We start from the raw sequence: 12,180 nt of genomic DNA on the forward strand, positions 1-12,180 counted from the left end.
TTTAGAGGGATGAGTCTGGTCTTCCTCCTAACTCGACTTCACACCTGTCCCCCTTGCCACTTTGCATGTACTCTTCACATGTGGCCAAGGATGAGTGAACACCTACTTTCCCTCGAAACACGTTTCTGCAACCCTTTATTTGTTGGTTTTTGGTTTGGTTTGGTTTGGTTGGTTTTTCAAGACAGGGTTTCTCTGTAACAACCCTAGCTGTCCTGGAACTAGATCTATAGACCAGGCTGACCTTGAACACACAGAGATCCACCTGCCTCTGACTCAGGAATGCTGGGATTAAAGGTGCATGCCACCACTGCCTGGCCCTTGCAATCCTTTCTAATTTGTCTTCCAAGGGCTTCTTCATCACTTAGGTTTCCAGCACAGACCTAAAGGCTGTGCACCTTGGTGAACTGTGAAATCCAAGGTCATGGTCATTTGACCTCTGCCTGTCTTCTGCGGCTGCTCTCCTTTTTCACTTAATCTTAGCCCTTCTTTTTTTTTTTAAGGTTATTTATTTTATTTTTATGTGTATGAGTATTTTGCTTATATGTCTATATATGTACCACATGCATGCCTGGTGACCTTTGGCTGTTAAGAGAAGGTGTTGGATGCCCTGGAACTGGAGTTACAGACAGTTAGTTGTAAGCATCCATGTAAGTGCTGGGAATGGAGCCCAGGCCCTCTACAAGAACAAGTGCACTTAGCAGCTAAACTGTCTCTCAAGCTCCTCTTCTCAACTTTTGGCCTCTGTTTAATGTGTGCACAAGAGATAACAGCTTTTTCTGTCCACTAGAAAGGTGTCATTAAGGTGTTCTTATAGGCACAGAGCCATGGCGTGCCTGTGTGTGAGTTCTTGTTAGAGGTCAGAGAACAACTGTTAGGAGTCTGTCCTCTCAAGTCACCTTGTGGGATCTAGGGATCAAACTCAAGTTGTCATGTCTATAAACAGAGGTCTCAAGCCATGTGTGGTGGCACATGTCTTTAATCCCAGTACTCAGGAGGCTGAGGCAGGTGGATCTGTGAGTTTGAGGCTAGCCTGCTCTACGGAGTGAGTTCCAGGACAGCCACCCTACAGAGGGAAACTCTGTCTTGGGAGTTGGGGGAGGGAGGACGATGTCTCTATCTGCTAAACCTTCTTGTCAGCCTTCAGTTTGTTTTTAGCATAGTGTTGTGGGTTTAACTAGAGGCTGCACATACGCTAGGCAAACTTTTTGCCACTGAGCTACAGCCCCTGTCCTCTAAATTTTGTTGTTGTTGTTATGTGAGACCAGTTCTCACTGTGTAGCCCTCACTGTCCTGGAGCTTGCTATGTAGACTATGCTGGCCTCAGACTTAGAGATCTGCCTGCCCCTGCCTCTTGAGTGCTGGGATTAACGATGTAAGCCACCACATCCAGCCTGCCCTTCAAATTTTAAAAAAGAAAGAAAGGACAATTTTTCTAGACAAGATCTCCTACTATATGATCCAGTCTGACTGAATTTCTAGGTATCCTTCTGCTTTCTATAAATTTTTTTATTTATATCTAAACACATGGACCAGTAAGATAGCTCTGTGAGTAATTGTGCTTGCCTCCAAGTTTGACAACCTGAGTTTGATTCCCAGAATCCTTGTGGTACAAGAGGAGAAAGACTCCCAAAAGTCATTCTCTAACTTCTATTCATGTGCTTCTGCGGCATGTGCTGCCACCCCCTCCCAAATAAACAAATGTAAAATAAATGAATAAAAGCATAAAAGTTGCAATAGTAATGGGTACAAGTAGTATATATATATGGTACCCTACATGTGTGCGTGTGATCTTCTGCTTCAGCTAGTGCAGGGATTACAGATATCCACCACCATCCCTGGGCCAGTGTACCAGCCTGTATTCAAGCACAGAGCATAGTGACCATTTTTGAAGTACCTGGAGCTGATGGTCAGTTGTTCAGTTTACTAAGGTGTGTATGTGAGTGTGTACTTTATAGTATATATATTGGATTTTTTAAAATCTTCATGTGTATGGGTGTTGTATGTATGTTTGTGCATCTTGTGTGTGCAGGTCCCATGGAAGCTAGAAAGGGGTGTCAGATCCCCCGGAACTCGAGGTACAAACAGTTGTGAGCTGCCATGTGAATGCTAGGAACTGAACCCAGGCCCTTTGCAGGAGTAGCAAGTGCTGTTTCCAGTCCCTGAAAGATATTTTTGAAATATATTTGGGAAATGTGTTTTAGTGACTTAATGAACCTATTTACTCAATCATGTTTGCTGTGGCACCTAGACTCTGTGTCCCTCAACTAAGTCAAAGCCACAGAAGGGAACTCTGGGATGCAGGAGAGGTACTGGGGCTGTGGGTCAGCAAGGAAAGCACTGCTAGTGCATGTTCTTTGATTCCAGTGGCTCGACCTGCACCTCCATCATGAGATCCCCACATCATTGCTCATACTGTCCCGGGCCATGTACCTCCCAGACACCCTCTCACCTGCTGACCAGCTCAAGTCCACCTTGCAGACCCTTCCAGAAATCGTGGTATGTATTGTCGGAAGATTCTGTTGACTTGTTATCTCTGTGGGCTTAGTACCCTCACCTCCACAGCTATGGGAGCCTCTCTACCTTGGTCTTGCTGTCCTCTTCACAGCTCCCTGGTTCATCTCCCTGCTCAGCCCCCATGTGCTCAAGCACAGCAGTGCTAGGGTGGCAAATCTGAATTGATGTATTTGAGATTTGCTCTGAAACTTAAACAGTTCTCTGATGGATGGGGAACTTTACTTACCCTTGGGATCCTGGAAGCACCTCTGAACACTTAGGAGGCAAAATCCCACTAGTGTATTCTATTTTGTATGAAGCCTAGGTGGTAACATTGCTCAGCTCGAGGTAAAGGTATTATAGGTCTGGCACCTCAGGCTCACTGGCAGTTACCGTCTCCTTCCACTTTCCCTCTAAGGCAAAGGAGGCTCAGGTGAAAGCGGCAGAGGTGGAGGGCGAGCAGGTGGACAACAAGGCGAAGCTGGAGGCCACACTGCAGGAAGAGGCTGCCATCCAGCAGGAGCACCTGGAAGAACTGCAGAGGGCTGCCGAAGCTGTGGTAAGCAGTCTGCTGTGACTGTCTAGGACCAAGGCTGTCCCAGTCCAAGTTTTCTAGAGCCTGCCTTATGGCCATGCATGTGACTCTCAGTCCTATCCTGTCTTTGCCTGCAGGGGTCAGAGTGGTACAGGAGTGCTTAACTGTGGAGCTATAGCTCTCAGGGACAGTGTAATAGAAGACACAATTGGCATAGGAGGGGCTGGCTTGGTCACCAAGGGACCCACCTTCTCAGGGTTGTTTTCCTAAGAGTGGCTGACTCCCCATAACTGTGCTCACCCCTTTGCTCTATGGTCTCAAAAGCTGCAGGAAGCTATGACTGCAGCTTGGAATTGCCTAGGTTATTCATGTCCATCCGTTCACATGGACTAGCCCCAGAGACGGGCAGCATGCTCTGACTGAGTCTGTTGAGGAGGCTCAGGTGGCCTGCTCATCCTAGGGCAGGGGAACAACCACTGCTGGGTGATCTGTGGGTCTTCTTTGTCACTTAGTAGATTATGCCAAGTGTACCTGTCAGGAGTAAATGCTGAGTGTGGACCAAGGTGACAGTGTGGTACTGCTTACATTTCAGAAGGACACCCAGCCAGAAGTAGCAGAAGCCACCATTCCTGGGAGGCCAGGGGCCGAGCTTCAGCCAGAGGTGCCTGTTGTGAGTGTGTCCTCAGAGACACTGAAAGATACAGCACCTGTGCTAGAGGGATTGAAGGTGAGCTGTACATGACCAGGGGAGGAGCAGGGCTGGGCTGTGGGTTCCTTAGCTCCTAAAGAGGTCTTGCTGGAGAGGGCATTTTCTTACCCTCCAGCCAGTCCACATTTCAGACCCTCTCAGAGATCATGGTATGTGCTGTTGGGAAACCCCACTGACTCACTCATTTCTTGGGTGGGGAGGCTCACTTCCACAACCATGGAGCCCCTCCAGGGACACTTTTACTCCCTGGAGAGATGAAGTAGTGGCCAGGAGGCAGAGCCAGCCTTAGGGCTATGAGAAGCTTAGAGCCTTTGACACTGAGATGAGGCTGCCAGGCTCCTCATGGGTTTCTAGGCCCCTGTCCTCCTGTTGGGCAGTGGGAGGGAAATAAAGGCTGAGCCCTCAAAGCAGAGCTTCCTGTGCAGAGGACCACCCTGGTGTCATTTGCTGAGTGATTGGGTGTGAGGCTCCTTGAGAAACTTCTGTCAATTTGTTATCAATAAATTGGACAGAACATGAAATATCTTCTGGGTCCTTCTGTCCTCAGATGCCAGGGGGATCCTAATGAATTCAATCAATGTGATGGGCAGGTTAAAATTCCTAAGTGGATAGAAGACAACTCTTGGTAGCTGAATGAAAGAGAAGGAGGAGAGAGACTGACTAAATGAAAGCTGTGTGTTCAGGAAGTCTCCACTGGGGATCCTGGAGGATGGCAAAAGCCCTTTGCGTCTTGAAGGGATTGGATGATCAGGATCACATTCAGGGCTTAGAGGAGGGGGGTAAAACTTGTTCTTGATGAAAGCAGAAAGTGTGGAGAGCTGAGGCCGGCAGCTGCCTCTAACAAACAATAGCCTTTGCAGGAAGGGAGCTTGACAAAGTTTATGACCCCGGCCCAGCCCCTGGAGTTTGGAGAGCAGAGTGTGGGTGAGCCCAGCAGAGCTCAAGGGGCTCCTTTGAAGCCTGGCCTAGAGAGAGCAGGTTGCTGCATGGCCCCGGAGACCCCAGAATAGACACACCACCCGTGTGATCTAGGCCAGAAGGTCATGGCAGTGGCAGAAGCCCCCAAAATCGGAACTCAGTGGTTCCCAGGCAATCCTGCAAGAAGCAGCAGGCTGTAGAGGCGGAGACAGGATGATCCCTTGTTGTTCGTTGTTTTCTACTTTTTGATTCCTTTCGGGGGGCTGCCACCCAGCTCCCAAATAAATCACACATGGAGGCTTATTTTTTCTTATGAGTATCTGGCCTTAGCTTGGCTTATTTCTACCCAGCTTTCTTTAACTTAAATTATCCCATGTATCTTTTGCCTCTGGGCTTTTATCTTTCTCTGTTTCTGTATGCCTTTCTTTACTTCTTTCTCCATGGCTTGCTCTGTGGCTAGGTGGCTGGCACCTATTGTTCTTCTTTTTCCAGATTTCTTCTTCTATTTATGCTCTCTACCTGCCAACCCCACCTGTCTGTTCTCCTCCTCACTATTAGCTGTTCAGCTCTTTATTAGACCAATCAGGTGTTTTAGACAGGCAAAGAATCCCAGCTGCACAGAGTTAAACAAATGCAACATAAAAGAATGTAGCACATCTTTACATCATTAAACAAATACTTCATGGCATAAGCATATGGAACACATCTTAAATTATTATTTCACAACAATCCCTGGGGTTTAATGGCCAGCCAGCCTAGGTGAATTGGTAACCCCCAAGTTCTAGTAAGAGGCTCTCTCAAAAACGAAGGTGGAGGGCTGGAGAAATGGCTCAGTGGTTAAGAGCACTGCCTGCTCTTCCAAAGGTCCTGAGTTCAATTCCCGGCAACCACATGGTAGCTCACAACCATCTGTTAATGAGGTCTGGTGCCCTCTTCTGGCCTGCAGGCACACACACTGACAGAATATTGTATACATAATAAATTAATTAATTAATTAATTAAAAAAACGAAGGTGGGGGATGGAGAGATGGCTCAGTAGTTATATTGCTCTTGTTCAAGTTCTTTTTCCAGCACCCACACCTGGAGGCTCACAACCACCTGTAACTCTAGCTCTAAGGGACCTGATACCTCTTGTCTTCTTGGGTACCTACTTTCCTGTGCACATTCCCACATATACACATACAATTAAAAAGTTAATTTTTTTCTAAAGAATTCACAGATGGGGCTGGAGAGATGGCTCAAAGGTTAAGAGCATTGCTTGCTCTTCCAAAGGTCCTGAGTTCAGTTCCCAGCAACCACATGGTGGCTCACAACCATCTGTAATGGGGTTTGGTGCCCTCTTCTGGCCTGCAGGTATACACACAGACAGAATATTGTATACACAATAAATAAATAAATATTTAAAAAAAAAGAATTCTCAGATGTAGCATAGTAACTCATGCCTTCATTCACAGTACTCAGGTGACAGAGACACACACACATAAATAATGTAACTATATATATAATAATAAATAAATAGTAAATAAACTTCTCACAACTTAATAAATAAGAAGACAATTTTTTTTTAAAATTGTCATTATTGGGGGCTGGAGAGATGGCTCAGCAGCTAAGAGCACTGGCTGTTCTTCCAGGGGTCCTGAGTTCAATTCCCAGCAACCACATGGTGATTTACAGCCATCTATAATGGAATCTGGTACCCTCTTCTGGCATGCAAGTGTATATGCAGATAGAGTGCAGTATACATAAAATAAAGAAATCTTTTTAAAAAAGAGAGAGAGAGAGAAAGAAAAAAGAAAGAAACAAATTGTCAGTATTGAGCCAGATGGTGCAGGAAGAGCAGCCAGTGCTCTTAGCTGCTGAGCCGTCTCACCAGCCCCCAATAATGACTGACTACTTAGGAGACTAACAAAGGAGATTCATAAGTTCAAGGACAGCTTGGGCAATTTAGTGAAAGCCTTATCCAAATAAAAAGTAAAATAGCAGTGGTTAGAGAAATGTCTTGGAGTTTAAGAACACTGGCTGTTCTTCCATAAGACCCAGGTTTGATTCTCAGCACTCACGTGGCAGCTCACAACTGTCTGTGACTCCAGTCCCAGGGCATCTAATGCCCTTTTCTAGTCCCTTCAGGAACAAGGCAGACATGTGGTACACAGACATACATGTAGGCAAAACACACCCATACACACACACACACAAAAAAAAAAAAAACCACTTTTTAAAAAATATAAAATAAGGGACTGGAAAGATGGCTCAGTGATTAAGAGCACTGGCTGTTCTTCCAGAGGTCCTGAGTTCAATTCCCAGCAACCATATGGTGACTCACAACCATCTATAGTGGGATCTGATTCCCTCTTCTGGCCTGTAGGAATACATGCAGGCAGAACATTGTATACATAAGTGAATAAATCTTTTTTTTAAAAAAAAAAAAATCTAAAATAGGGCTGAGAACATGATTCAATAGAGTACTTGCATAGCATGCTTGGGTCCTAGGTTCTGTGCCCAATACTGCAAAACAGAAAAAAAAATTGACCTTCTCTAGTGTTGGAGAGGGTGTAGAGGGCCTAGATCACTTTGGAAACTATGGTTTGCTAAAGCCTCAAACTTATACTCTGTGATCAACTGACCTAGTCCTGGGCATTGCCCCACCAGTGGCTATACACAGACATTCACAGCAACTGTCATTGTAATCACTGAAAGCCAATAGGAAGGAGAAAGATATGCCTTGATGTTGCTGTCCAGATTAGAAAATCTTTACCATTAGATGCCAAAATAGGTGAGCTGGTCAAAAGAGACAGACTTAATAATTACACTCCTATAAAGTTCTAGAAAACAAAGCCTGTCCTGCAGAGCAGGAGGCAAGTCAGTCTTGCCTGGGGATGGAATCCTGGGGAATAGAAAGGAACATTTGGGGATAATCAGTGTGCTCATTCTGCTGGCTATGGGACGAGTGTGTTGGGGTACAATGCACCAAGAAGATGCAGAGAGATGAGCTCCAACTCACTTGAGGCTGTCCTTAAGTGCTTGCCTATGTGGCATGAACAGAAAGGCTTTCAACATTTAGGGACAGAAGCCATTGTTCCCTTGACTTAGGTTATCTTCTTATTCATTTCTTTCTAGGGAGAAGAAATAACCAAGGAGGAAATTGACATCCTCAGTGATGCCTGTTCTAAGCTAAAGGAACAGAAGAAGTCCCTGACCAAGGAGAAGGAGGAGCTGGAGCTGCTCAAAGAGGATGTCCAGGACTACAGTGAGGTGGGTGGGTACGGTGCCGGGATACGGACCTTGTCCATAGGCCTTCATCAGCTGCTCACTGCAGAGCATGGGTAGAATGCAGCTTTATCAGACCCCAAAGCATCGAGTAACACTCTTGTCATGTACATAACAAGGTGCCCAGAGAGAATGTGGAGAGAAAAGTCAAATGGAAAGTAAATTTTAACCAAGGATACAGTTGACAGTAGAGCACAAGGCTAGCATGTAGAAGCCCCAGCTTAGAGTCCGGGCACCACAGTAATTCTGATGGGGCCACTTTGTAGGTAAATGACACCTTTGCTGGTACTAAGTAGATAGTGATAGGTATCTGAACCTCAGTGTCATGTAAACAGCCTGGTCTCTTGATACATGAAATCTTACTTTCATTCATAACCCTTCAAGAGACTTTTTTCTTTTCTTATCTAGTGGTTGTCCCTCCCTTCCTCCTCCCCTTTCTTCTTTCCTCCCTCCTTTTCTTTCTCTCATAGTGCTGGGATCGATCCCAGGGCCTTGTGCGTGCTAGACAAGTGTTGTGCCGCTAACTATATCCTCAGCCCAAACAGATACTGTTTTCTTTTTATTTATTTTAAGCTTTTTTTTTTTGGGGGGGGGGGGGTTGAAGACAGGGTTTCTCATTTGCTATAAAACCAGTCCTGAACAAACTCTGTAGACCAGGCTGACCTCGAACTCACAGATACATCTGTCTCTGCCTGCTGAGTTCTGGGATTAAAGGCACCACCACTACCTGACTTTTTTTTAACTTCTTTATTGAATCTTTGGGGGTTTCACATAATGCACCCCAGTTCTGTTCACCTCCAGTCTTCCCATATCCCCTCTCATCCCTGTTGCATTCTAGCACTAGGGAGGCAGAGGCAGGTGGATTTCTGTGAGTTCGAGGCCAGCCTGATCTACAGAGTGAGTTCCAGGACAGCCAGGGCTGTTTCACAGAGAAACCGAGTCTTGAAAAACCAAAACCAAACAAGCAAACAAAAAACAGACATTGTTTTCTAATCTGAGGTAGCAGTGTTATTATCCCCACTCTGTTGGGCAAGTAATGGTTTGGAGATTGCTAAAAATCAGTTTGCTATTTCTCATCTTCACTGTGGTAGCTTCCCTGGCTGTGTGACTTCTCCATTAGAAGCCACATTTTCACCAGACAGACAAGACAGTGCTCATTCCCCTTGGCTCTTCACCCTGCTCTGTCCTATTATCTTTGCTCCTTGTAAAGAAAGAAGGTGCTTAGAACTCCTTGAGCCTTTGGATGTTCATTCTTTAGTAACTACAAAGGAACTTGATATTCAGAATAGATTTTTTTCCCTCTAATACAAAAAAAAAATTTTTGAGCTTACAAAAATAAACATGGGCACAGTAGGCTGCTAAACCAAAAAATTAGTAAGAACAAATTTGCATAATAGACATAAGATCATCCAGTTTCTGAGGCTGAATTGAATTCTTTTATTAAGTGCTAGGGATCAAACGGGATCTTGTGCATAGTAGGAAGCATTATACCACTGAGCCACATCCCAGCACAAATTAATGATTTGATTTTCTTTTCAAGTTCAAATTAATATAGAGCCCTCCCTCTCTTTTGATACAAACTTTTTTATCTATCTATCTATCTATCTATCTATCTATCTATTTATTTTGGTTTTTCGAGACAGGGTTTCCCTGTAGTTTCTAGAGCCTGTCCTGGAACTAGCTCTTGTAGATCAGGCTGGCCTCGAACTCAGAGATTCGCCTGCCACTGCCTCCCGAGTGCTGGGATTAAAGGTGTGCACCATCACCGCCTGGCTGATACAAACTTTTTAAAATTAGGATTTACAGGAGATCAAAAAGGAGCTTTCAAAGACCGGTGATGAAAAATATATAGAAGAATCCACAGCTAGCAAGAGGCTGACAAAGCGAGTCCAGCAGATGATTGGGCAGATCGATGGCCTAATTGCACAGCTAGAGACCAGTCAACAGAATGGCAAACTGGGCCCCCATGAGAGTTCTCCAGCAGGGTAAGTGAGCCATGAACCTGTTCTAGCCCGGCTGCAGCTGACAGGTGCTTTTGCTGGGATCTAATTCCAAAGCAAATCTTTGGCCTCTGCCTGCCCACCCCACCTATTGCTCAGGAGCAGCCAGGACTCCAAGAGGTCTTTGCTCCTATTTTTCTTTCCTTCACAGCTCGGTTTCTATATCCCTGAGCTTGTTTTACTTAGGGAGCTCAGATCTGTCTCTTCCCTGCCTGTGTCCCCTGACCCGTCTTTTCTCCCCTTCCATGGTGCCATCCCCTTGAGCTTGAGCTTAAGTTGACTCCATGTTCTTCAGACTGCCATCTCCCACTTCTTCCCTATTCCAAACCCTGGTATTATGACACTGTTGTGGACAGTCTGCTTGTTTAAGGAGCCACCAGGAGACAGTGGCACACTCCATGCTTTTGTAACCCAGCTATGAGTAGGCTTGCCACAGTCCTGACCATAGACTCTGCAGGGAGGGCAGGTGCTTGCAGCTGGACTCTGCTTCTGCTCCGGGCCCTGTACCTAGTAACCCTTGTTACCTCCGGATGAGGATGTTTTCTCTCTTATATTGTCTGTTGGCTCCCTGGCAGACACAGCCTAGGGACCTGTGGTGCTCTCCATTGTGGGGTGGGTGCCCATGGAAGCCAAAAGAAGATATCAGATCCCCTAGAGCTGGAATTACAGACAACTATGAACCACCCAACATGGGTTCTAGGAACTGAACTCAGGTCTTCTGCAAGAGCAACAAGTGCTCTTAATCACTAAGCCATCACTAATCACTCTCCAGCCTCAAGATTTCTTTTTCAGTTTTATGTGTGTGTATAAGTGGTATGTGTGAGTGTGGTATTTGTATATGTGTTATCTCTGCAAGTGTATGTGTGCTGGTATACATGCTTATGTGCACATGGAGGCTGTCAGCCTGCAAGCCCATGATCTTGCCTCTGCCCCCACCCAATAGAACTAGGGCTTTAGACAAATATGTGACTACTCCGAGCTTTTATGTGGCTTCTGAGGATTTGAACTCAGGTCCTCATGCAGTAAGAGCACTGATAGCTGCTAAACAATCTCCCCAGCATCCAAGGATGTTTCCTATCAGTCTCCATGATGGCATTGCATCCTAAAGGGAAAGAGCCTGAGGATCTCACTGTGGGAGGAGTCATGCTGACATTTCCAGTTCATGCATGGCCGCAGGATCAGAGCCTATGGGAAGAGCTATGGGTAAGGCATGAGGCCGAGCACCTGGCCAATATCACATGCAGACTACACTCCCCAGGGAGAATGTCATCAGTGTCAGTGAGCTCATCACCGCCATGAAGCAAATCAAGCACATTCCAGAACACAAGCTGATCAGTTTGGCTTCAGCCCTGGATGAAAATAAGGACGGCAATATCAACATCGATGACCTTGTTAAGGTGGGTCTCAGTAAGGACTGAGCCAGCAGGCTAGCCTGACTGCTTTTCTGATTTAGGGCCCAGGGGTTTGGGGAGGAGCTGCTTTTTCAGAGCCTTAAGACTCTCAGAAGGGAACTAGAGAGATGGCTCAGTGGTTAAGGACACTGGCTGCTCTTACAGAGGAGCAGGGTTCAATTCCCAGCAACCACATGACTGATTACAACTGTCTGTATCTCCAGCTCCAGGGAGATACTGGCACCATCACACAGGCAAACACCAATGTACATACAATAATTAAAAAAAAAAAAGACTGTATCAGGAGGTTGGGTCTGCAGGCCCAGGTGTCTCAGCCCTTTGCTGTCAATTGAAATCACACTGGAATTAAGAAGTTATAAACATTACAGACATAATGGTGAGATAACAAAATTGAGTCCCTGCCCTGCCACAGGCCCACTCTATCAAATGTCTCCTTGGACTGTTTCTGCTTCTACCACAGGACCTTACATCCCTATTAGCTCTGGAAAATGGTGAACACACCTGTCAGGACCCCTTTTGGGGGCTGCCTGAGACCTGAGAAACACCGAGTGGGTAGAGCATGTAGGATGGTGGCTAAGGTCCAAGTACATCAGCCCACATACCCAAGTCAGGACCCAGCCTCTAGGGGACATCTGGATTCCAGCCTGCAAATTACCATGGACCTACCTAAATTATAAATCATGTTTTTTGAAGGAAAAAACCGCCTTCATGGTTTCCAGCACACTTGACAAATTAGTAGTTTTTCTAGCCAGAAATAATAATTACCATTAGTTCCATTTTAAATCAAGGCACTATCAGATGTACATGCTGAGCATTTTCCTCGCTCTCCCCTCAGTCTTCATGGCA

At 45.7% G+C, this 12,180-nt stretch overlaps 1 protein-coding gene across 1 annotated transcript in view; it reads left to right on the top strand.

The window, feature by feature from the left end:
- The window catches only part of Letm1 (leucine zipper and EF-hand containing transmembrane protein 1), a 30,630-nt gene that overhangs the window by 17,846 nt on the left and 604 nt on the right, over positions 1-12,180 (top strand). The window contains exons 8-13 of the mRNA XM_038345636.2: positions 2,365-2,496; positions 2,912-3,052; positions 3,621-3,755; positions 7,773-7,907; positions 9,720-9,907; positions 11,181-11,319. Of these exons, the coding sequence (XP_038201564.1) occupies positions 2,365-2,496; positions 2,912-3,052; positions 3,621-3,755; positions 7,773-7,907; positions 9,720-9,907; positions 11,181-11,319 (870 nt within the window). The remainder of the gene's footprint in view (positions 1-2,364; positions 2,497-2,911; positions 3,053-3,620; positions 3,756-7,772; positions 7,908-9,719; positions 9,908-11,180; positions 11,320-12,180) is intronic.

This window comes from Arvicola amphibius, chromosome 1 (genome assembly GCF_903992535.2).
Source record: "Arvicola amphibius chromosome 1, mArvAmp1.2, whole genome shotgun sequence".
NCBI classification, from domain to species: Eukaryota; Metazoa; Chordata; class Mammalia; order Rodentia; family Cricetidae; genus Arvicola; species Arvicola amphibius.